At 53.7% G+C, this 25,000-nt stretch overlaps 1 protein-coding gene across 4 annotated transcripts in view; it reads right to left on the bottom strand.

The window, feature by feature from the left end:
• Positions 1-25,000, bottom strand: part of gse1b (Gse1 coiled-coil protein b) — a 285,689-nt gene that overhangs the window by 92,623 nt on the left and 168,066 nt on the right. The window contains exon 1 of one of the 4 annotated variants that reach the window (XM_064313837.1): positions 4,430-4,908. The exons of the other annotated variants lie outside the window; for them this stretch is intronic. Coding sequence (XP_064169907.1) covers positions 4,430-4,466 — 37 coding nt within the window. The 5' untranslated portion in view covers positions 4,467-4,908. Of the gene's footprint in view, positions 1-4,429; positions 4,909-25,000 lie in introns of those variants that run through there. 4 annotated transcript variants of the gene reach the window in all.

Genomic DNA, 25,000 nt, shown 5'->3' with positions numbered 1-25,000 from the left:
CTGCCTCAGACCCACATTTCAACCGCTCCCGAGGCGCAGCACAAAAAAAACCAACCCCCACCCCCCACCCGGAGGCTAGCAGAAGGCAAGGGCTACAGGGTCAGTGATCTGGGCCTGCCTCTGGTCTAGGAATGGTGGGGGTGGGGGGGGGAGAAGAAGAGGTGGTGCTGAGTAGTATTCGGGGGGGCAGAGGTGATGGTGCTGTGTAGTATGGGGGGGGAGGTGGGGGAGGATAGGGGGGGGTTTAAACACAGACAGCCCTGCACAGGAGCCTGGGCCAGCCTCACTGCGGCTACACGCCAGCACGCACTCCTGTCCGTAGCATGTTAGCGTCGGCCGGCTCTGACGAGAGCGCAGCATCATAATCGCTTTTAACTTAATCATTTATGGGGCCATATCTATAATTTAATAAGCGCCATGAATTATTCAGGGGGGATACGAGCATTGTTTACTCCGTGCCTCACCCACCTGAGGTGTGCAGGCGCCGCCTTCGTCAGGGAAGGCGCTCGCGAAGCGCCGTGATTACAATCAGCTCCTTCATTATTGCAGCGTTACTTAAACCTTAGCGGTAATGACAGAAACAATGCGGCCCCCCGCGGAGACCAGGAACAGAACGCGCGACGCCTACGTGCGCCCAAATCTGCCAGAGAACAAGAGCCGCGCGACTAAACTGAAGCTTTATTTTTAGACAGGTGCAGCCAGACAGCGCGCAGTTCTGTGCGACTGCAGTCATCTGTTTGTTTGATCAGTGCGCTCGCGTTAGGCACTTCAACATTCTCATGAACAGCTGGAACGGACATGCAAGGCTATATCCTTTTTTTTATTCTTTTTTTGTTTAATTATTATTATTATTTTTTTTTTTTTTTTACATTTTCCTAGGCCCTGCAGTGTGAAAGATGCGTCTGAGCAAAAACATTTAATGTAATCGCAGTTTCAGCAGGAAGTGCTCTGCCTTCTCAGGAATCGGAGAAATATAGAGGCAGATGAATAATGTTAGAGACAGGAGCTCGAAAGCATTGCCGGAGGAGATCTGCTCATTTCCATTCTGGCCTCTGTCCACAGCCACCTCTCCATAAAAACATGCCCAGACGAGGGCATAGCTCTTCCCCCTCTGCCCCCCCCCCCCCCCTCCCAACAGCTCTCAGACTGACTCACGCCTTCTTTTTCCATTCCAGGTGAGTCCGAAAAATGGGTTTCAGATGCTGCAGTAGAATATTGCAGCCATCCTCGTGTACGAACACCAAGCTTTTATTAGCTCTGCGTAAATGACCCCCCTCTAGCGTTAACTTAACCTCGCCCCCCCCCCACCCCACACGACAACAAGCCCGTCCAGCTCGTATGGAGATGAGGTCTGATGAGCCAAGTTCAACAGCAACAAACTACAGGCTGTGCAGCGGGGACGGGTGCTGACCGATGCGTTTGTTAGAACAGACTTCCTTATGTGAATTACATGAAGTTATGCTGTCATTGTACAGCATCTACGGCAGCGCAGGCATAAACAGATCTGCCATGCGGGAGCCCCAGGGATGACCGGGAAGCCAGGTCACCCCAGATAAGTGGAGTCACAGGGAGTGTGTGTGCATGTGTGTGTGTGTGTGTGTTTATGAGTGTCTGAGAGCAATGGGGAGCAGTGAGTGTGTATGCATGTGTGTGTGTGTGTGTTTGTGTGTCAGTGAGTGAGGTGGAGCATCGAGCGTGTGCGTATGTGTGTGTGTGTCTGGGCTGAGTGTGTGTGTGTGCGTGCGTGTGTATGTGTGTGAGGGGCAGGGAGTGTGTGTGTGTGTGTGTGAGGGGCAGGGAGTGTGTGTGTGTATGTATGTGTGTGTGTGTGTGTGAGGGGCAGGGAGTGTGTGTGTGTGTGTATGTGTGTGTGAGTTTGAGGGCAGGGTGTGTGGTGTGTGTGTGTGTGTGAGGGGTAGGGAGTGTGTGTGTGTGTGTGTGTGTGTGTGTGTGTGTGAGGGGCAGGGTGTGTGTGTGTGTGTGTGTGTGTGTGTGTGTGTGGAGGGCAGGGAGTGTGTGTGTGTGTGTGTGTGTGTGTGTGTGTGTGTGTGAGGGGCAGGGAGTGTGTGTGTGTGAGTGTGAGGGCAGGGAGGTGTGTGTGTGTGTGTGAGGGGTAGGGAGTGTGTGTGTGTGTGTGTGTATGTGTGTGTGTGTGTGTGAGGGGCAGGGAGTGCATGCGGGGGAGCAGGGTGTACCGAGCGCACAGTCGGTGATCTACAGCGGTTCCTCCCCTCTCTATTAATAATTATGATGGCACATTCCTCCCCTGCCCTCACAAGGCCCCTTTACCAGTAAAAGCAGCGGCGGGCTGCATAAATAATTCAGCCGCACAAAGTGTCAGCTTTACGGCCCATTGTCAGGAGACGGGCTCCAGTGATGTCGCCGCTCCCCCTGCTCGCTTTCCCTCCCCGCATTAATCTCGCGGAAAAAAGGGGGGGGAGGGAGGGGGGGCGATCCGCGCCTCTCCTGCTTTCATCTCCCGTCCCACCTCCAGCTGTCCTAGCGGGGCGGAGGGGCGCGAGGGGCAGGGGAGCCCCAACACGCCCAGCGACCCTGCAGGTGGGGACAAGGAGCGGGACACCTCAAAATCCCCAACCAGCAGAGCAAGAGGGGAGGAGCATCACCACACGGGCTGGTCATGTGACTGGCGGTTCTGACCGCTTGTTTCACAGCCCGGTACGTCCCGTCGCTAGCAGCTGGTGTGTTCATACGAAATACTGTAGACGCACACAAACCTGTTTACTTAATGCGTACCCGTCAATGAGGTTTAGGTATGTTTATCAAAGAAAAAAAAATGAAATAAATTTTGCAGAACCCTTCTTTCATTAGGGAAAACAAATTTACTCAACGTATTATGGATGTAAATTTTTTTTTTTAATTTCCCATGTTGTATACAACAGGAAAGTACAACTAATCAACACATTTATTCCGTTTTGAAGCACGCTGATGCGGGTAAGCGCAGAGCAGAGAAGAAGAGAGATGCGCTCAGATTAAAATTAGCCCAACGGATCTGACAGCCACTCCGGGCTCGTGGTGATCAGAAGCGCAGGCAGAGCCGGAAATGTTATGTTATTTTTTTGCCAGCGGTGGTTTTTGAGAACAAGATGGCCCCAGGTTTCAGCACCCCCCCCCTCTCCACCCCCATTTTTCTTTCTTTCTTTTTTTACATCTGCACAGAGACAGGAAAGCAAGGGTGCGGTGAAACGTGTTAAAGGAGTTGGAGAACGAGAGAGAGGGGTTTCTGGGGTCAGCGAACTGCTCCTGCCCCTTCCGCCTCGCACGTGTGTGCGTGCGTGCGTCTCTGACGATGTGACCCCCCCCCCGGATACGTCCACACCCCCCTCACACCGCGGCTTTACACCTCCAGCCCCCCCCGGAGCCTGTTTGACAACGCCGGCGCGCTCTCTGCTCTGTTTACTCACCTGCTCACCACCGCTATTATGAGCGCTCGCCGTATCGCCACGGCTACTGCAGTCACTCGCGTTACGGCCGGCTGCCTGACACTCCAGCGTCACTCCGCCTTTAATCCGTCCGAACAGGCCGACGCCGTCGAGATGGCTTGTCCCCGGGCGGACGGACAGACAGTGAGGCGGCCAGCCGCCGGGGACGGAGGCAGAGGGCTCACCTGCCTAACAGCCAGAGTCTGGGAGCTCTGCTGCCCTGGAGCCCGCGCTGCCCCAGATCTCTGGTCTCCAACACCGGGGCCGTCTAAGAGCAAGGCTCCACTCAAACGCCGGCAAATAGCTACCGTGGGACCACACTGTGTCTGTGACCAGCAGTAATCCTTCACCCTCCTCTCAATATTCTCCCCACCCCGGCCTACAATGAGCCCAAATTGAAAAGGAAAATGAAGGTAATTCGCTGCACCCAGAGTTACAATCTCTAAAATCATGCCCGCCTCCTGTAGCTTTTCAGCATTAGAGTCATAATGCGTTCTTTTATTTTTTTTTTTACCCCCTCTCCTCTCCTCTTTTTTTTTTCTTCTTCTTTTCCTCTTGAGGTTTCATTTCCCTCCCTGGTTCTCTGCTACAACCTGGCCGCTCTCTCCATAATCAGGGCTCGTTCAGCCGTGAGACATGTTTAAGCACCTACTGGAGGTAACCTCACACCGCACTTAATTCGTCCTGTGTTAGCCCGCCGCGCGGGCCGCCCCGCTGTTAAATAAAACAAGGTTTGGCACTTACAGGCTAATAACGGAGACAAAACGAGCCACCCTTCGTTTCGGGCCAGGAGTAACCGCTCTCACATCGCACACTCCGTCTAACGACCACGGGAGCCGCGAGCTTAGCCCGTGAGAAAAATAAAATAAAATAAAATAAAAAAAAACAAAATGTGTTAAGCATAAACTCAAACAGAGCCAGCCTGTACCGCCCCCCCACCCACCATCCCCCCCACCCCCTCACCTCAAACCCCCTTCAAGTCATCTTACCTGGCACATAGTAGAGCGGGGGCTTTAGTCCAAACATGGCTTATGTTACAGCTCCATGGTGGTCAGTAATGAAGAAAATTTGAACGAAAGTTGAAGAGAAAGGAGAGAGAGAGTTGGTGGCAATAGTGTCCTGGCCCCAGTCCACAAGAGAGCCCTGAACACCAGGGACAGAGGCAGAGTGTTTTTTGTTTTTTGTTTTAGTAGGGAGGGGGGTGTGGGAGGGGGGCGGGGGGTATAGGTGAGTGGGTCCGTTTCCTGAGCGCCCGCCTGCCTGTCACTGGTGCTCTCCGCTCTGACAGGACGCTCCCGTGAGGGGCGGTCTCAGGGGCACGGGGGCCCGCTCCAGGGGACGCAGAGTCCCGGCCGACGGCCCGAAAGCGGGCAGGGGACGCTCCGGCTCTCGCTCCTGACCCCGGGGAACGCGTCACGGGCCCAGGCCGGCGCACTTGTTTCCATCCAGGGTTCGAGTGCGGACTGAGGTCGGAGGAGTGGGGGGGGGGGGGGAGGAGGAGAGGGAGAAAGAAAGAAAAAATGCAAACCGGCTTAAAACAGCCACAGATCCCGGCAAGAGAGAGACTGATCTCTGCTGCTCCTCCGTGAGAGAGATGACAATCAATACTCCAACAGCTGAGAGGCAGAACGAGGAGCGCTGTGTTTCTATTCCAACATCCCGAGAAGAGGGAGAGGGAGAGAGAGAGAGAGAGAGAGTCCCGCTGCTTCTCTTTCGCCTCTGCTTTTGTCTTTTCCTCCTTTTTCTCTCCCTCCGTTTTTAATTCGCTGTCGTCCCGCTACCGACTCACATCACAGAGGAGGAGGGCAGAATAAACGAATAAACTCCCTTCAGGCTACAGCACAGGCAGACAGCGAGAGAGAGAGAGGAGAGAGAGAGAGAGAGGAGGGAGGCGAGGGGAGGGGAGAGGAGAGAGTGACTGAGAGGGGGTGGAGAGAGAGAGAGAGAGAGAGAGAGAGGAGGGGGGGGAGAGGGAGAGTGACTGAAGGGGGGGTGGAGAGAGAGAGAGAGAGGAGAGCAAGAAGAAAGAGAGAGATAGGAACAGGAACGCTGCCCCGTGATCAATTTTCATGCAAGAATCATTATCCGTAAATTGGAATCCTGCCTGAGTGACAGCTGATTTGTCACCCCTAATGAAAGTGAGAAGGCTGGCCAAGCGTCGGGGCATCTGTTCACGCGACTGTCCTCGATCACGCCGCAGCCGCCGTCACCGCGGCGACGCGGAAACACCTCCTACAAATCGGCTCGCCTCTCAAAAAAAAGGGACGCTTCCTCTCTCTCTTCGCGGCACCAAAAGGTTTTTCCTGGATGAGGTGCAGTCCGCAGGCAAAGGAGGAAGGAGAAAGATGGTGCCTCTGAGGCATTCAGACAACAAGAGGCAGAGGAGGAGGAGGAAAGGAGGAGGAGGAGGGAAAAAAAGGAACACAACAGATGCTTCCCCCCCTCCTTGAACTTCAAATTAGAAGCGGGTTTTTTTTCTCTTTTTTTTCTCCCCGCTCGCTGCTGCTGAAAGTTGGCTCCTGTGTGTGGCTTGCAGACTGCTGCTCACAGCAGCGTGTGCCCGCTCTCTTTCTCTCTCTCTCTCTCTCTCTCTCTCTCTCGCTCGCTCTCTCTCTCCCTCTCTCTCTCGCTCTCTCTTTCCCTCCCTCTCTCTCTATATCTCTCTCTCTCTCTCCCTCCCTCTCTCTCTCTCTCGCTCTCTCTCTCCCTCTCTCTCTATATCTCTCTCTCTCTCCCTCCCTCTCTCTCTCTCTCGCTCTCTCCCTCCCTCTCTCACTCTCTCTCTCTCCCTCTCTCTCTCTCTCTCTCGCTCTCTCTCTCTCTCCCTCCCTCTCTCTCTCTCTGCTCTCTCTCCCTCTCCTCTCTCTCTCCCCTCTCCCTCTCTCTCTCTCTCTCCTCTCCCTCTCCTCTCTCCCTCCCTCTCCTCTCTCTCTCTCTCTCTCTCTCTCTCTCTCGCTCTCTGTGTGAGCCTGCGCTCGGCACACAGCACTGACAGAAGCAGCAGGGGCAAGGAGTTAACTATCTGCTGGGGAGCAGCCGTACTGAACAAAAAAACAGGACCAGAGGGAGAGAGAGAGAGAGAGAGAGAGAGAGAGAGGCAGGAAAGGGGCAGGCAAAGATAGAGAAAAAGAAAAAAGAAATGCAGAGAGAGAGGAAAAGAGGGAGAGAGACAGATAAAATGTGTGTGTGTGTGTGTGTTAGAGTGTGTGTGTGTGTTTGTGTTTGGGGGGGGGTAGTTACTAAAGTCTGCTGACCGTCGTGTCTCACATATAGCTCAAATAAGAGAAGATGAATTCACGTGAATTCACACGGTCTCCCCAACGACCACCAGAACCGGATAACGATCTCCCAGGATCGCCCCCTCGGCCCCCGCATTCAGACCCGTCGGAGAGGCATGCTCAGAGGCAACTAGGGCAAATAACCGCTAAGAGATATAGGGAGATGCTCACAGATGGAGAGAGAGAGAGAGAGGGCGAGAGAGAGAGGGAGGGAGCGAGGGAGGGAGGGAGGGAGGGAGGGAGGCGGAGAGAAAGATCGCCCCGCTGCGGTACGACGCAGGCGAGGAGGTGCCACGTTCTGCTGAAATGAGGAATTAGAGGCCTGATTAGGAGCTCCTCCGTTGAGGAGCCTGTGTTCTGTGGCCAATGTGGCTACTCCCCCTTCCCCCCCCCGCCCCCCCCCGCGTGTCTAACAGTTCTCCTGGCGTCTCACACCCCTGAAATGGGTTTAGCGCACAGTCCCTGGGGGGCTCCGATTCAATCAATTCAGCTCAGAGGGAAAATAGCATTGATCTTAAAATAGAAAATACAGGTGCACGGGCCAGACAGAGGGCAACGCTTCCCTGACGAAAGGTATGATGCCGCCTCCTCGTCCGAATCCACGCAAAGTACAACTTAATCGTCGTACAAGACAACGAGAGGGATCGACGTTTGTTTATTTACAGTGAAATACATCAACAAAATGGCAAAAAAAAAATGGTGGAAGTAGTGACTTCACCAGTCCATCGGCCAGCTTCGAGGAGATCGATCATGCCTGGCAAAAGGCGTGATAACAAGCACCACCCCCAATACCAAAAATGAAAGAAAAAAACTCTTTGAAGTTGCATCTTTCTGATTCAGGCTTTGCGTATATTGTGAGCGCTGAACTGAGAGACAAGACAGGAACAGGGAAGATGCGGTTTTCAGCGAAGATGAGCTTTTCGGCGAGGAACTGATGGGGCCATTCAGCAAAAAGACTTCCCATTTCCAAGAATAAATACGGGCCATTTCTTGAAAAATGCAGAATGACACTTCTAGGTACTCTGGGATTTCGAAAGCCAGTCAGAAACAGGCTGATTATCTCCGAAGCAACAGCCCTTTCCCAATCACCCCCCCCCCCCAAAAAAGCCCCCCCCCCCTTCCCCACCCCCGCAGGCTGTCAGTCTTCATGGTGTCTCTGTGGGTGTGGGAGGGCGGCTGTGGTCTATCAGCCCCGACAGCATGGGAAGCAGATAAGAAATCGCCTAATCTCCCCTGAGCACACAACCTCCCCTTGTTCGTGGCCGAGGCGGGGGGTGGGGGGGGGAGACCCAAGGAATGGAGAAGGCGGATTTGGGATTTTTCTCTTTTTTTCATTTTTTAAATTTTTTTCAGCAAAGACATCACACATGACTGCCTGTACCTCAGCATGCCGGCCAAGCCTCCTTTATGAGTGTGTGTGTGTGTGTGAGAGAGAGAGAGAGTGTGTGTGTGTGTGTGTGCGTATGTGTGTGTGTGTGAGAGAGAGAGAGAGTGTGTGTGTGTGCGTGTGCGCATGTGTGTGTGTGTGTGTGTGTGTGTGTGTGTGTGTGTGTGAAAGCACATTCCGGCTGCTCTGTGAGACATATAGTCCATTAGCATCTGGCCAGTTTATCTGACTGCTGACCCCTACCTTGGCTCCTGGGGTCATGCAGGCCCTATTGTTAAACTGTGTGTGTGTGTGTGTGTGTGTGTGTGTGTGTGTATGTGGGTGTGTGTGTGTGTGTGTGTGTGTGTGTGTGTGTGTGTGTCTATGTGTCCTTCTTTAGAATGATACAGTTAAAAAGAAAGCGCACAGACTCACATACGAATGCACATGCACACGCAGGCAATCTGGGACACAGTGAGCCTCAAACATGCCAGTATGTGATTCTCATTAGAATCGGTGCAAAGGAGCTTGGTGGAAAGCCTCTATTCAAACAGCATTCAATGTCAGAAACTCACTCCCTCTGATTCAATTCCAACTGGTTTTGTAGACCCATATTTTTGTTCATTTTGTCAGATGATGCTTCGCGGAGCGCCGGGTCGCTTGACATCCTGAAAGACGCGGGTCACCCATCTCATACAGAATCAGGGCCATGTCTGTCAGAAGAGGGATTCTGACCTGCAACCATCACACTCAAGCACTCCTGCAGCACCATCAGCTCCCACATAGTCCCCCCCCCCCCCCCTTCCCCCATAAGTTCAGCAGGAGGGGGAATGTCAGAAAGGGACAGTCCCGCTCCTCCTTCAAGAGCGAATAAAATGCTAACGCCTCCCGCGAAAGGGTGACGTTTATGTCTCTCAGAACACGGCGGGTCCCCGCCGTCTGTTTGCGGTGTCTGTCCGCGTGGGCGCGCGTCTTCTCTCGTAGACGTCGGAGGCACTCAGCCCACTCCCACATCTCTCTCTCCGTTCCTGTCCTGACACAGGGATTTTTTTTTTTTTTTTACCATCACCCGCCCCCCCCCACCCCCCCACGCCCCCCACCCCGCCGTCCTGACAAATTTAGCTTTAATCTACTGCGTTTCGCTCTCGGAAACCTGGGGAAAAGGCGTATCAGGGACGGGAGCTAAATAAGGGATTTGGGAGTGCGCATCTTGAACAAAAGATGATTAACTTAGCTGACCCCCCCCACAACCCTCCAGTGGCCTTTTATTTAATTCTGCTCTTGATTACCGAGTAACTCCAGGGGTGGCCAGGAGTAAATCTTCTTCCATATGCTAATTGTAGCCGAGCTCAAAGAATTAATTTGCAAATGTGTCATTACCCATCAGCTGCAACAGCAATAACCCTGTAATTATGGGTCCATCATCGGCCAGGCTCACGAGCGGGTCACACAGACAAGCTGTTCAGGCGTGTAAGGGGAAAAAAAAAGAAAAAGGAAGGAAGGGGGAGGAAAAAAAAGACAATAACATTCACAGTAAAAAAAAAACAAAACAAAAAAAAAGGATACACAAACAATGGTTTTTTTTTTACCCCACCCCCCCAGAAATGACAACTGGAAATTTCTACATCTTCAGTGACATCATTAAAGAGCAGAGTGGAGAGGAATAACAAAGACGATGAACGAAAAAAAAATAACAGGTCGCTGAATGAAGGGAAAGCAAAAGCTTATTTCAGGACCGTTAAAATGGAGGGACGGGGACAGACAGGGGGACAGGGACAGGGAAGGGGACGCGGACAGGGGAGGGGGACAGGGATTGGGGGCGGTGGGGGATGGGGGTGGGGGGTTTGATTGTTGTACGCGGATGATCAGAACCTGAAGAATACGGTAACCAAAGCAGCGGTAAGAAAAAAGACACGCAGCGGTGGGGATGTGGCTGACCCGCCGACGCCTGGCCCAACGGCATTCCTCCGGCACGCACCCAGCCCCTCCCTGCCCCGCCTCTCCCCGCCCCTCCCTACCCCGCCCCACTCCACTTCCGCCAGATCACGGATAACCCCACCAAAAGGCCCTTCCTCAGGGTCGACCCACGGTGACCCACACCCCCCTCCCCCCCCGAGGCCGAGAGACAAAGGACGGTGCCGCCTGGGGGGTGCAGCAGGTACCCCTGCACCAGCAATAAAGACAGCAGGAGCAGCTTGTGCCTACAGAGGGGTTTTACAGTCAGGCCCGACCCTGGCAGATGGAGACACCGAGGGTGTTATGCACCCCCGCCCCCCCCACCCCCCCACCACCTCCCCCACCTTGAACAGCACAGCCCTGCTCCCTCAGAAACAGGGTCGCCATTCATCTGCTTTCCGCGGGGCGAACGATCCCACGTGAACGCGCAGCGGCGCATTATTTACGGAGCCTCCTGTCTCCGGGGTCAGGGGTGGGTCGCTCTCGTCCGCTCCTAGGTCGCCGTGGCGATTCGGCCGGAACCCTCCCCCTCGGTCAGCGGATGGTGACAGAGCTAACTGTACCAGGAGGCGTCCCGCGGTGACCGGCACACGCTCCGGCCCGAGCGGGTCACGAATCTAGCACCGTTCACCTGTCCCGTGCGTGATGCCCGTTAGCCGCTCGGCTAGCGATTTCTCACACGATCGCAGAGAACCAGCAAAGCAGCGTAAACAAAGCCCTTTACCGCGATAGCAGCAGAGAGTCTTATTCGCTTCACTTAACACAGAACAGTCACTGCACATCACCGTGCGCCCTCAGGAAAAAAAGACTAAATGTCACTATACGGTCAAATCCGCAATGCAAGCAATATATCAACAGAACACAAATACACATGTCAACTGTCAGAAGTTTAATTCGGACAACTGAATGAATAAAATATCAACAAAAAAAAAACCCTATGTGCAATATGTTTCACAATAATTACATGCACGTAACTGCGCATGAATACACGGCAGCAATTTTATGTGAGATCCTTTTATATATCAAATAAAAAACATTTATCTTGGCCTTTTGATTTTATTTTTAAGGTAGAGGCACATAGGTCCTTCATTACTGCGCTCTCTGTGCTCCAAAACAATTAGCCCCTCACAGACTCTGATTATTTAAAGGCTGCTCACATTACGGCTGATCTGTGGCTCTCAGCGGAGCAGCCAGCACACACACACGGGCCCTTCAGGAGCAGCGGACGGCTCTGGAGACGTAAACCCGAACGGGCGACAAATTGTCGCCGAGTTCTTTTCTCCGCTCTCCAGTTGTACGCATCGATCCCGCGCTCCGATCCGCGATCGCGCCCATCGGCTGAACGCCTGATCTGTCTGAGGTCGGTCCTCGTGTCTCTTAGCAACACCGTCCTCCGCTCAGAGCACTCAGGGGTCATCAATACCCACGGTTTGATCTACGCCCACCGGATCGATGGAGAGTCTGACACAGTGTGGAGGAGAGTGGCACACGAGGTAGACAATCGGCCCGCATGGTTCTGCTCCTCGCCCGCCCGTCTCTCTCTCTCTTCACTCGTCAGCTGTCCGTCTCGACCTCACAACAACTCCCGATCCTCTCTGCGTCTGCAGTCCTGTCGAATGGATGTTGTTACACCTGCCTTAAGAGGAGTGGACATGTGTGTGTCTGTGTGTGTCTTGCGTCGTGCAGTTGGTGTGTGTGTGTACGTGTTGTTGCGTTCTGTGTCTGTCTATATATGGAGTGCGTGTGTGCTTCATATGTGTGTGTGTGTTCGTGTGTGTGTGTGTGTGTGTCATCATGTTGTGTTGTGTATGCGTGTTGTCATTCATATTGTGTGTGTGTGTGTGATTGTATCATATGTGTGTGTGTTTGTGTGTGCATTCATATGTGTGTGTTTGTGTGTGTGTGTGTGTGTGCGCGTGTGTGCATTCATATGTGTGTGTGTGTGTTTGTGTGTGTGCGTGTGTTTGTGTGTGCTGAATGCATGCAGGTATGTGTGCTCATTGCGCACGCGTGCGTGTCAGGGTCTGATCGATATGCCTGTATTGTATGTGGAGAGGGAGTGGGGGCATTAATGGCAGACATTAAACAAAATCAACTCTCATCATTCACCATCAGCTCTCTGGCTCCCAGCACTCAATCAAGTCGCACCCCTTCCTGTCTGTTCCAGCACTTCCCCTCTGCAGATCCGGGTGGCGGCTTTCGCGATAGCCCCTCCCCAAAGAAAGCGGCCATTTTAAGCTCCCGGGAAACCGTCATGGTAACCGCCGGAAACGGTCGTCACGGCGGGACCGTCGCACGCACGCACGCGCGCACGCACCCCTCAGTCAGCAGGTCATGAGCTCCTCCGCGCGGTAAACATTCGATTCAGCGTCGGAATTCCACCCCCACCGCCCCACCCCCCCCACCCCAGCCCAGGGCCACGGCCTCAGTCAGCTCCCAGTCACAAGTGAAGTATGGCTTCATTGATTTGACAAGCCTCATTTCTCTGACACATGCTATTGTCGCACCGATCCATCAATTAGCTTTTTGGCTACGGCCAGAACGGTCTCGATTACCCCCGCGCGCCGCGGCGCTCCAGAAAGGGCCCCGGATGGGCAGCGTTTAAAAAAGAGGCTCCTCCGGCATATCAATGAGGGCCACAGACAGCGGAAGCCACACAGTTCACCGGCCGGCTTCTGGCACCTGCTCGGCAATTCACCGATTTCCACAGAGAAAGCGATGATGTCATTCATGACTGCCAATCAACAGAAACGTGGCCCGAGGTGTCACAAATATAGCTGCGGGACCATATCTCAAGAAGTCAACGGGTCCAAGAAGAAGAGCGTGACCTCTGTGTCAAGTTTTCTGTGACATATTGAAAACATGTTACCGTGTGCAAATGGAGGGGGGAAAAAAATCACTGACCTCATTACAGTACATTTCTTGATACTTACCGCATAAGCATAGCATTTCCCCTACTGCACAGTGCTGCTATCAAATAATAATCATCTGATACCAGTCACACATATGAATATTAGAACATAACTTTATACTTTACAATTAACAAAGCACCGTTTACATTTCAAACAAAAATTGCTCCCTTGAGAAACTGATTAAAAGACAACAATTGTAACCTAATTAGTATATCAGCTATTTCAATGTAATAGACGCTTGCCTATGACTGTATGTAGCCCTTTTTATCAAATCATTGCCCCACTGTCAAAAAAAGAAGAAAAGCTTTGTTCAGTTAATTTAATAACAACCACTAATTGCTTTCTATTTTAAATGTAACAAGAAAGAATCATTTAACATTGTCCAAAGGAAATTATTCCAACACTTTCCAGGTTACAGCCTTAATTAATTACTCTAAAGAAATGATTAACTTTCTGTACTCCGTGCCTAATAATTCCCTCGCAGTTCTCTCTGTCCTACCAGCGCTTTGAAGGTACATTTTGTTCTGCCTGCATGAAAGACATAAGAGGAAGAACCATGTTTCTCTTTATATAGGGACATGAGGACAAATGGGGGGCGACATAGCTCAGGAGGTAAGAGCGGTTGTCTGGCAGTCGGAGGGTTGCCGGTTCGATCCCCTGCCCTGGGCGTGTCGAAGTGTCTGAGCAAGACACCTAACCCCTAACTGCTCTGGTGAATGAGAGGCATCAATTGTAAAGCGCTTTGGATAAAAGCGCTATATAAAATGCAGTCCATAAATGGGACACAAAGACAGAAACAAAATGGTGGCTGCACACACACACACACACACACACACACACACACACACACACACACACACACGCACGCGCACACACACTCCCACACACGCCCACACACATACACATATATATAAAGACTCACCTACCACCAGCAAAGGTAGGAAAAACTTAACAATAAAAAGCCTATACCTGTACCTGTATATCGGACAAAGAGTCACTAACTCATTGATTGGCTGGAGGATGGGTGCTGCACTGTGGCCTAAAGGCCACCGCTATAAAGGAGCTGGGTGTACTGAGGCCTACAGGAAATGCACTCCACACCAAGCCTGTGAGAAGGTGTGACCAGGAACTGACTCTGGTGTGACAGGGACACCGTTCCTCACTCCTCCCAGTAAAGGCCTTTGTTCGCTGAGGCGGGATCCCCTCTCTCAGGCACTTACAGCAGGGCAGCCTGAGAGGGACACGGCCTCCATCACTAATTCATGGGCTGTTTGTCATGGCCAATCTGTAACGCTTGGCTGGAACACGCTCTGTTTCCTCTCCCCTTTCAGCAGCTCTCTCTGAACGAGGAGATGTCTGCTGATACACACACACAAACACGCACACACACACGCGCGCGCACACACACACACACACAGAGACACACACACACGCACACACACAAACACAGAGACACACACACACGCACACACACAAACACAGAGACACATAGACACACACACACACACGCACACACAAACACATAGACACAAACACAAAGACACACAGACACACACACACACACACGCACACACAAACACACACACACACAGACACACACACAAACACAAAGACACATAGACACACAGACACACACACACACACGCACACACAGAGACACACACACACGCACGCACACGCACACACACACACACGTGCACACACAAACACACAAACACATAGACACACACACACACACACACACATACGCACACACACACACACATAGACACACACACACACACACAGGCCACCACTATAAAGGACACACACACACACACACATACACACACACACAGGCTGAGGAGGCAGCAGTATTCCCCCTGTTAGTGCGTGGAGGAGGTACAATGAGGGGAAGTATGGAGGTGATAAGGCTGGTGGCCAAAACCACACTGAACTCGCTCTGCAAGTTTATCTGCAAACTGCCTGCCACTACAGAAACGGTATCAACAGCTGACACAATGACACGGAGAGCCACAGGCTGCACGAGCGCTGGAAAATCATTGCCTCCCCTACTCGATCGACTCTTTGTACAACACACAGGAAAAGACAGGCAGGATGAATGCTGCTGTGCAGTTTGTAAATGTTTGGAGAACCATCGACAGCACAACTACCACTCACAATCTCAAAGGCCTCCTTGAGCAGGCTGACAAAAAAAAAGCACATTTGCTCTGAATATATTTCATGTGACACAAAGCAATTAGTCTTGTTTCCTTTTTGTTTTAATGAAAACCAAGATGATCTGCTGCGCTCACTGAAACCACCAGCACTGTGGTGTGCAGCAAAAACGGAAACGTGTAGGAGACCGCAGTATCGGTTTAAAAAAGTTCAACTTACCTGAGTAGAGGCAGGCCGTGCATCGGACACGTTAGAATGAAGGGGCAGGTCCAGGGAAGGATATGAAAAAAAAAAAAGGAAATGAAAGAAACACATTAGCATTTGAATGATGAATATGATTAACATTTATGATGATGGCTTTGATATTGACAATTCATTTAAAAAAAAAAAAAAAAACAGTTCTAAATGACCATTAGTAACTTTATTCTGTGGCTCGTTCTCTGGGTCCTTCAAAGAAACCGCCGACAAGCCCCCACCCCCACCGTTTGGCCAGATGGGCCTCGTTCCGCAAACCGTCAGTGTCTCTCTAGCACCTTGCCAACCGTGATCCTGTTGATTTGGCTCGCAGGTACGAAGTGGGATAATTTGAACGGAATTTGTTTAGTGTTTGTCAGACCTGTTTAACCTTTGTGTTGGCGAGAGCTGCCCTTGACTGACAGGAAGGGGAAAACGCCCAGGAACCGCAAGGCTGACGTGTCTAAAGTACGCGCCGCCAGAGCGTGGCACCAGGCTGGAGGATGAGTTCTGTTTGTGGTCAGTGAGCGCTCCCTGTTGAGATTAAGGGCGCCGCAACAAAGCGTGTGTGTGTGTGTTTGTGTGTGTGTGTGTGCGTGCGTGTGTGTGCGCATGTATGGAAGGGTGTCACGTGAAATGTTACACAGAGCCTGTCCAACCGATGGGGGTGGGAGACCAAGAGAGACACACTGTGTGTGTGTGTGTGTGTGTGTGTGAGAGAGAGAGAGAGAGAGAGAGAGAGACAGAGAGATGCATCTCATTTGATTAACAAATCTCTTGTTCTCTGCCTCCGGGCAGGTGCACATTATGCAAAAGCAACAAAAGCGATTTACAGCTGGAAACAACAGGAGGACTCCAGGACTTTACAGTGCGCTGTACAGTACAGAGCATGACGGCAGCGCTCATTACGCACAAAGGCCTGAGAAATACACGCACACACACACACACACGCACACACACTCACACACACACACACACACGCACACACACGCACGCACACACACGCACAGACTGGAGAGGCTCTCACTTCATTTGTGGCCTTTCGTGTGACTTCCTCGTCGGTGTGTTTGTATCAATTATCTGTGCCGCTGAGCAGCAAGTCGTCCGTTAACCACCAGCCCAGCCGACGCGGCGCGTTCCGCGCGGCACTCCCCGCGCGCCTCGCGACGCCCCGATCACGCGGTGTAGAAAGGAACGGAAGACACGCCAAACCTCTGAAGGAGAACGCAGCCAAACACGCGGAGGATGGCGTCGGCCCAAAAAAACCTCTCAACCGACGGACGCAATGCTGAAAATCCCCCCAGAACAGCGACCACAGGAGAAAGAGCGCTTCTGCAGCTCTGTCCCACACGCCTTAACACGCATGTTCAGTTAGATATATCAGGTTGCCCGGATAAATATAAAGCCATTTCGCTGATGAAAGTAAGCCAAAACACTACCCTGACCATTTCAGAAAAATGTTGAGAGCAGAGGCTCGTATGAATGTTGCAGCTGAGGTAATTTACCTGGGTACACATGAGCAAAGGGGGAACACGATATGTTTGCGTAGGCTAAATCTTGAGTGCTTACGAAGGCACCTTCAGGGAGAGAGTGGTGGAAGAGATGAAACGGGCCAGGTTTGCAAACTCTGAAGGGTGTTTGACGAACACACACACACACACACACACACACACACACACACACTGGAGACACCCAGGCTGACTGCAGTACTGACACTGGGCCGTGTAGTCTATATGCTGTCGGAGGTGAGACAGCAGACAGAGAGCCACCCGTCTGTGCTGGGGGGGGGTAACTGGTAGGACAGCGCTGTTGGCTAACTGTAGCATTAGGGCAGGATCTCCCATCACTCCCAGTGTGGACAGCAGCGGACCAGTGAGTTTCAAACGTGTGCACACACGCACGTGTACACACACACACACACACACACACAGGCTCCTTTGAGATTACGGAAAAAAAAAATCAAAAGACCATCGAGGGGTTCTTTTTTCTTTCCCACGCTGACGCTGAATGCTGTCATCGCAGACATAAAAAGGGATCTGAAAAACTGGTCCTCCAAAAAACCGGCTAAAAATAACCGCCAGTATATAGCCCGAGCTCATTTGCAAGTTATAATACAACATTTGGAAAGATTTCCAGACCCCTTCCTTTGTTTGTGCCGTATAATGACATGTCAAACACACTGTTTGTCTGCGAGAAAGCCTCTTCCTGCTCCACCACCTGTCTGTTCTGATGGCCTGATTCCACTGATCTCTCATTGCGGAGGCACTGCTGTAAAAGGAGAACACAGGGAGAGGTACATTCTTCAGCCCGGAACCACATAATTAACAGTAACGTCTAATGAAACTTGGCGCAAGTCACAAACACATACCTTAACAGATCTTATAGCTACTGGAAACCGTAGAAAGAGAGGCTTGGGCTAGCTGTTCACTCTTTGGGAACTTTACACAGTAGTTAGAAAAATCTATACGGAAGAGTTGCTAGTTTCGAACGGTATGCGTTCCCTTCAACCACCACACCTGACCTCGTGCTCTCCGCAGGCCCGTGGCCCCAGGCCAGTTTTACTCCTCTGGAGTGAGCAGTGCACTCCAGTGTGACTGTAATACAACCCTCGCGGTGACTGACGTACGTAGTAAACACACCACGGATATCGGTTTCCCTCTGCAGGATGTAATTCCGCAACAGACAAAACAGTACGGAGGGGGTCACAGGGTCACGCCGAACTGCGCCATTTCACCGAGAGGCTGCGCCCGCATGCTGGCTGTTACTCAACAGTCGCTTTCTGGTCGCAGTGGAATCACACTGCCAGATAGAAACAGGACTGCCTGTCTGTCTGTCTGACTGTCTCTGTCTGTCTGTCTTTCTGTCTGTCTCTCTCTCTGTCTGTCTGTCTGTCTCTGTCTGTCTGTCTTTCTCTGTCTGTCTCTCTCTCTCTGTCTGTCTGACTGTCTCGTCTGTCTGTCTTTCTGTCTGTCTGTTTCTTTCTGTCTGTCTGTCTGTCTCTCTCTGTCTGACTGTCTGTCTGACTGTCTGTCTGACTGTCTGTCTGTCTTTCTGTCTGTCTGTCTCTCTCTCTCTCTCTGTCTGACTGTCTCTGTCTGTCTCTGTCACTGGTTTGGATTGGTTTCTCACTGGAAGTGTTTCTCACTGATCTGGCGGTGAGGTCATCACGGAGTAATTACCGGGCCCTAAATTAATCTGAAATGCCCTCCGCTCTCCCTCAGGGGACTCGGCTACTGCACCGGCGCTCAGCTCAGGGTGCTGTCACTCCCTCGTAAGAAACACGACAAATGCCCCGCCCTCTGGGAACGGCAGGCGCCCGTGCCCCCCGTCGAAATTTTCACGTGGCACTGCTTCGCCTGTTAGGGCCCACGGTCCCACAGCCTACGGGCTGCCTGTCAGTGACCTCACTTTCTCGGTTCAGCTTTCCGACAGAGTCCTCAAACTCTCGGCCTGACCAAGCGGCAAAAACCAGGCTGTGTTTTTTTTTTGAAGCTCACTTCCTTGTCTTGTTGAGAGACGTTGCTCACCAGCACCACTCAATAATTTTTTTTTCACAAGAAAAAGTAGTCGCAATAGGTGTTTTTTCTTTGTCTCTCCATACGCCGATTTTGTTAAGAAGTTGTGCTATTTGGACAAGACGGTAATATTTTGCGGACGAATCAGGGACAGTTTGCGTCACTACCGAGTCACTGTATCTCACACACTTAGCGGACGACCTACTGCGCAGTCTCTGGCTCCAATTTGTACAAAATGGCAGCCGGCGCTCACAAGCTACACTCCCTGGGCTTCAAAAACGCTTCTCACCAAGCCCGTGGAGAGTCAGCGGGTGACGTCACAGAGACTTTTGTCCACGTTTTTCCACGGTCTCTACGGGGGGCCTGACGCAGGCCCCCCCTCCGGGTCCCCCTGGAGGAGAACCGCGCGCTTCAGGAAGCTCCGTCTCACGTATCCTCCCCGGGATCCGTTTACGCTCGCGGGCCGAGCCGATGGCACAACAAAAACAACGACCTTGTACGAAGAAATACAGCGGAGTCATCAGGGCAGCGGCCTAAATCATTAACACGCAGAATGCAAGCAATTTGAGTCACCCCAGACAGGGGCATCCAACTCAGCAAATAAATCATACGCTGTAATAATAAAGCACGGAACGTTCCAGGGCGATACAAAAAAAATGAGGGTTCACTTTCTACTGTCATTTAAAAAAATTTTTAAAAATAAAAAATGAATGCAATTTTTTACAACCCCTCTGAAACTTCGGTACTGAATTGTCCCAGTGATTATATGTTTCCAAAGAGAGAGGGGGAGTTCAGACCAAGGAACAGAATTTAATTTTCTTCCATTTTTTTTTCTCCACTGGAAAAAAAAAAAAAATGTTTGGATTGCACACATCCAGTAATGAAATCTCTTTCCTTCACTGAGATGTGCAGTTTCTGCTCCTCTGTGGCTTCAGAAGCGGTGCAATTTTTCCATTTAATTTAGCCGGATATAAACAGTCCAACATCTCAGGATCATAATGAGCAGCGCACTAATCAGATTTAGATGAAACGTGGCAGGAACCGCATAATTGAAGTATCCCCGAAGAAATGCGCGAGGTTTTTATGTCTCCCAGACGTTAGGTAAACACCAAACTCTTGTAGGATGTGGGTTGGTTTGTACACAAAATAAGGTCAGAGGAAATTCTATTTACTAGCATAGATGAAGAACTGAGCCAGTTGGACTCTGACAGACTTGGTAATCTTCATCTCTACACATTCGCTCTAAAGCCTGGCTGTTCCCTACACCTACAGCGAGGCCAGCATTTCCTCAGGGTTCTGAGTCTGTATATGGACTCGTATCAGTGCACATTGCTAGCCAAACAAGATTGTGTGGGGAAACATCACAACCACCTGTCAGAGGTTGGTCGGACGATGCCGGAGTCTTCCAAAACCTGCTAAACCGGGGCACAGCCAATGGTCTGAGCCAGAGAGGTTCACCGAAACGCGAACGAGGAGTGTGTGCAGGCAGCGTGCGGGACAGCCCCGGTCCCAGGTTCCTGTGTGCAGGCAGCGTGCGGGACAGCCCTGATCCCAGGCTGCGGTGGCTCCTGTGTGCAGGCAGCGTGCAGGACAGCCCTGGTCCAGGGTCCGTGTGGCAGCGCAGCCTGTGCGGGGACAGCCCGGTCCCAGGGTCCCTGTGTGCAGGCAGTGTGCGGGACAGCCCCGGTCCCAGGCTCCTGTGTGCAGGCAGTGTGCGGGACAGCCCCGGTCCCAGGGTCCTGTGTGCAGGCAGTGTGCGGGACAGCCCCGGTCCCAGGCTCCTGTGTGCAGGCAGTGTGCGGGACAGCCCCGGTCCCAGGCTGCGGTGGCTCCTGTGTGCAGGCAGTGTGCGGGACAGCCCTGGTCCCAGGTTCCTGTGTGCAGGCAGTGTGCGGGACAGCCCTGGTCCCAGGCTCCTGTGTGCAGGCAGTGTGCGGGACAGCCCCGGTCCCAGGCTGCGGGGTCCTGTGGCAGGCAGTGGCGGGACAGCACCGGTCCCAGGCAGCGTGGTTCTGTGTGCAGGCAGTGTGCGGGACAGCCGGTCCCAGGCTGCGGTGGCTCTGTGTGCAGGCAGTGTGCGGGACAGCCCGGTCCCAGGTTCCTGTGTGCAGGCAGTGTGCGGGACAGCCCTGGTCCCAGCTCCCTGTGTGGCAGGCAGTGTGTCGGGACAGCCCCGGTCCCAGGCTCCTGTGTGCAGGCAGTGTGCGGGACAGCCCCGGTCCCAGGCTGCGGTGGTTCCTGTGTGCAGGCAGTGTGCGGGACAGCCCCGGTCCCAGGCTGCGTCAGGGCCTCGCTCAGGCGCCGCGGAGTCCCACAGAGACGGGAATAACAAACAGGCCCCCCGGGGCCGTGCTGTTTGTCAGCGCGACAGACAGGCGGGGTGCAGTCAGGGACTGCTAATTGGCGAGGCACTTTGCTTCGGTGAGTAACAGCATCCTCAGTCTTCAGAGACCGGCAAACCAGCTCACCGCGTAGCAATCAAACCTGGGTGCGGTACGGTGCGGTACGGTAAGGCATGGCTCGGTTCGGTACAGAACGGAACGGCGCGGTTCGGTCCAGTACAGCACGGCCTGGTTCGGTCCAGTACAGTACGGCCTGGTTCGGTCCAGTACAGCACGGCCTGGTTCGGTCCAGTACAGCACGGCCTGGTTCGGTCCAGTACAGCACGGCCTGGTTCGGTCCAGTACAGTAAGGCACGGTACGGAACAGCAGTAGCAAGATCCACTTTTAATATGCCTGCTTCAGGCGCCACATAGAAAACAAGGCCGCCTGGTATCGTCGCTAATTCCAGCCCGCTTAACCTTGACTCACCTCCCAGTGGCTAGTGGGTAGCATCACACTGGAGAGGCCGGGGGAATCAGCACAGCGCAAACCTGAGGTTCGGCACACGTGTCATACTGACTCGTGCCAGCTCCATATAAGGCACGGCCCAGACCCGTGGTTTGTATTCACCGCGCAGGAGCGCGTATTATTCACCGAGTGAGCAGCCGCGGTCGGACATAACGCACGCAGGCCCGAGGGAACAGCGAAATAACGGATCTCCTCGGGCTCCCCTCTGCGTTTGAGTCTGTGCGGCGAGGCGGGGCGCGGGGCCGAGCGGGGCGGGCGGCGCGGGCGGATTTGGCACGGCGGCGCGGGGCGCCGCTCCTCGCCTCCGTTGGGGAGGGGTCCCGGGCCTCGCCCGCTGAGGAGCAGATGGGACCCGGCTCCTCCGGCGCATCTGAGGCTCAGCGCCCCGCAGACGCCAGCCTGTCTCCCTGCAGCGCCCGCGCCCCCCTGCCCAATCTACCCCCACGCCATCCTCAGCCCCCCCCCGCCCAATCTACCCCCACGCCACCCTCAGCCCCCCCCTGCCCAATCTACCCCCTCACCACCCCCAGCCCCATCTACCCCCTCACCACCCCCAGCGCCCGCGTCCCCTGCCCAATCTACCCCCACACCATCCTCACCGCCCCCCTGCCCAATCTACCCCCACCACCCCAGCCCCCCTGCCCAATCTACCCCCTAACCTCTCTCAGCCTGCTTGCCCCCCCCGCCCAATCTACCCCCTCACCACCCTCAGCCCCGCTGCCCAATCCCTACCCCCCTCACCACCCTCAACAAGCCCTCGCCCCCCTGCCCAATCTACCCCCTCACCATCCTCAGCTCAGCACCCCCCTGCCAAATCTACCCTTTGCCATCCTCAGCTCAGCACTCGTGCCCCCCCCCCCAACCTCCTGGACGGAACGGCGTCTCGTTCCGAGCGGACCGCCGTGTGATCACACCTGCGCGGTCACCTCAGAATCTGTGAGCCACGGGGGTGCGCGTGTGAGACCCTCCGCTGTCCCATGAATCACTCGGAGGGAGAGGACAAGGGGTCATTACAATAAATCCTGCATCTGCAGCGTGCCAGCTGGCAGCGCCCAGCGCACAAAGACCAATGATGCCCTCCGGCCGGCCAGGCCATCGCGATCAGGGCACTGTATGCCAGAGCTGTGCTCGCACAACACACACCATCTCATTTAAACTGAATGTCGACGCCTACTTGGGGCCCAGAAAAGGCCAAGGGAAGGAAATGCAGTTTGAGGCAAATATAGCACATGTACAAGAAAGCCACCCCTTCAAACGTATTATGTGTCCGGGTACATAATGCAGAGGCCGTGCTATTTTTTATTATTTTTTAAAGGCTATAAAGGTAATGAAAACACCCTATAAAGCATGAAGATCACATGAGTGACTGTAGTCTGTGGGGAAACCTCGCGGAGTGCAAAGTGTGCACCCAGAGTAACAGAGGCCTAGGCGCGAGAGGAGCAAAGGGCAAAACAGCCCACCGTCTCCCCACGCAGTGACCCGCTGGCTAATATCTGTGACACAGCGAGGCGGAGGGGAGAGGGGGGCGAAGAACAACTCCCCGAGATCAGCGGCGAGTAAATGACAAGGCCATAACAACGGAGTGGCGACACGATAACAGGCCCTCTGCGAAGCGGAGATAAACTGGCCCAGCAGCCAGAAGATGCGCTCGGCTTTCTGAGAGGCTAACAGCATCTGTCAGCGCGCCTCAGAGGCGCCACCGCCTCGGCCGGCCAGCGAGGGGGAAACAGGAAGTGACAGGGAAACGGAGCGGAAAGGCTCGACGGGCCGAGGGACAGCACTACCGCGGAGAGAGAGGGGAGAGAGTGTGTGTGTGTGTGTGAGTGTGAGAGAGGGTGTGTGTGTGCTACAGTGAGAGAGGAGAGAGAGGACTGAGCGCGTGTGTGTGTGTGTGTGTGTGTGTGTGCCACAGTGAGAGAGGGGAGAGAGGACTGAGCGTGTGCGTGTGTGTGTGCGTGTGTGGGTGTGTGTGTGTGCCAAGTGGGAGAGGTGACGAGGCTTGTGTGTGTGTGGCGCGTGTGTGTTGCCACAGTGGAGAGAGGGGAGAGAGTGTGTGTGTGTGTGCGCACATGTGTGTATGTGTATGTGTGTGTGTCGGGCACGTGTGTGTGTGTATGGTGGTGTGCATGCATTGTGTGTGTGTGTATGTCTGCAGCATGTGTGATGTGTTGTGTTGTGCATGTCTGCTGCATGTGTGTGTGTGTGTGTGTGTGTGTGTGTGTCTGCATGCATGTGTGTCTGCATGTGTGTGTTTTCGTGTGTGTGTGTGTGTGTGTGTGTTTTGCGGGGACAGGGGGTCAGGCGGGGGTGTTTGTGAGGAGAGGAGGGCAGGAGGGTGTCACGGGCCACTGGAACGGGACAGGCGCTCCCTAATGGGGTGAGAGGTGAGGCCACGGGCTCTTCGGGGTCCCCCATTAAATCAGCCGCGCTCGCCGCTGCGCCCCCGCGCCGCGTTTGTTTTTTTATTTACGCGGCGGGCGCCCGCCGCTTCCCCGGAGCCGAGAGCAGTTAACCCCTCTCAGCAGGCCTCGTCTGTACAAACAGGAGGAGGAGGAGGAGGAGGAGGAGGAGGAGGGAAATGAGCCGCGCTCAGCACGGCAGCCAGTTTACAGAGGACCAGTCTCCCGCACCGCACCACACAGCGCTCAGAGAGAGAGAGGGAGAGAGGGAGAGAGGGAGAGAAAGAGAGGAGGGGAGAGAGAGAGAAGAGCAGAGAGAGAGAGAGGGAGGGGAGAGGAGGGAGGGAGTAGAGAGGAGAGGAGAGAGAGAGAGAGAGAGAGGGGGGGGGGAGAGAGAGAGAGGAGGGGGGAGAGAGGGAGAGGAGAGAGAGAGAGAGAGAGAGAGAGAGAGGAGAGAGAGAGAGAGAGAGAGAGGGAGGGAGGGAGGGGGGGGGAGAGAGAAGAGGGAGGGAGGAGAGAGAGAGGGAGAGGAGAGGAGAGAGAGAGAGAGAGAGAGAGAGAGAGGAGGAGGGAGGAGAGAGAGAGAGGAGGAGAGAAGAGAGAGAGAGAGAGGAGAGGAGAGAGGGGCCCGCAACAGAGAGGAGTCGCGGAGAGGCTCCCGCCACACGCCCTGATTGCACGCGCGTGCAGCGCCTTTGCCGACTCCAGAGTGACCGCTCCGCACATCGCAGCGCCGCAGGCCGCCCGGTAGCGAGCGGTCCGGTCCGACCACCCGCAGCCGTCGACGCGCGAGGAGAACGCCCCCCTCGCTCACCCCGTTTCACTTCTGAAACGAACGGCGCAAAAAAAAACCCCTCATTTTTTGGCAATGAATACACACATTGTCTGACAGC

Source organism: Anguilla rostrata, chromosome 16 (genome assembly GCF_018555375.3).
Source record: "Anguilla rostrata isolate EN2019 chromosome 16, ASM1855537v3, whole genome shotgun sequence".
Taxonomy (NCBI): Eukaryota; Metazoa; Chordata; class Actinopteri; order Anguilliformes; family Anguillidae; genus Anguilla; species Anguilla rostrata.
The sequence above is the reverse complement of the archived record's forward strand: the minus strand, read 5'-3'. Positions and strand labels throughout refer to the sequence as shown.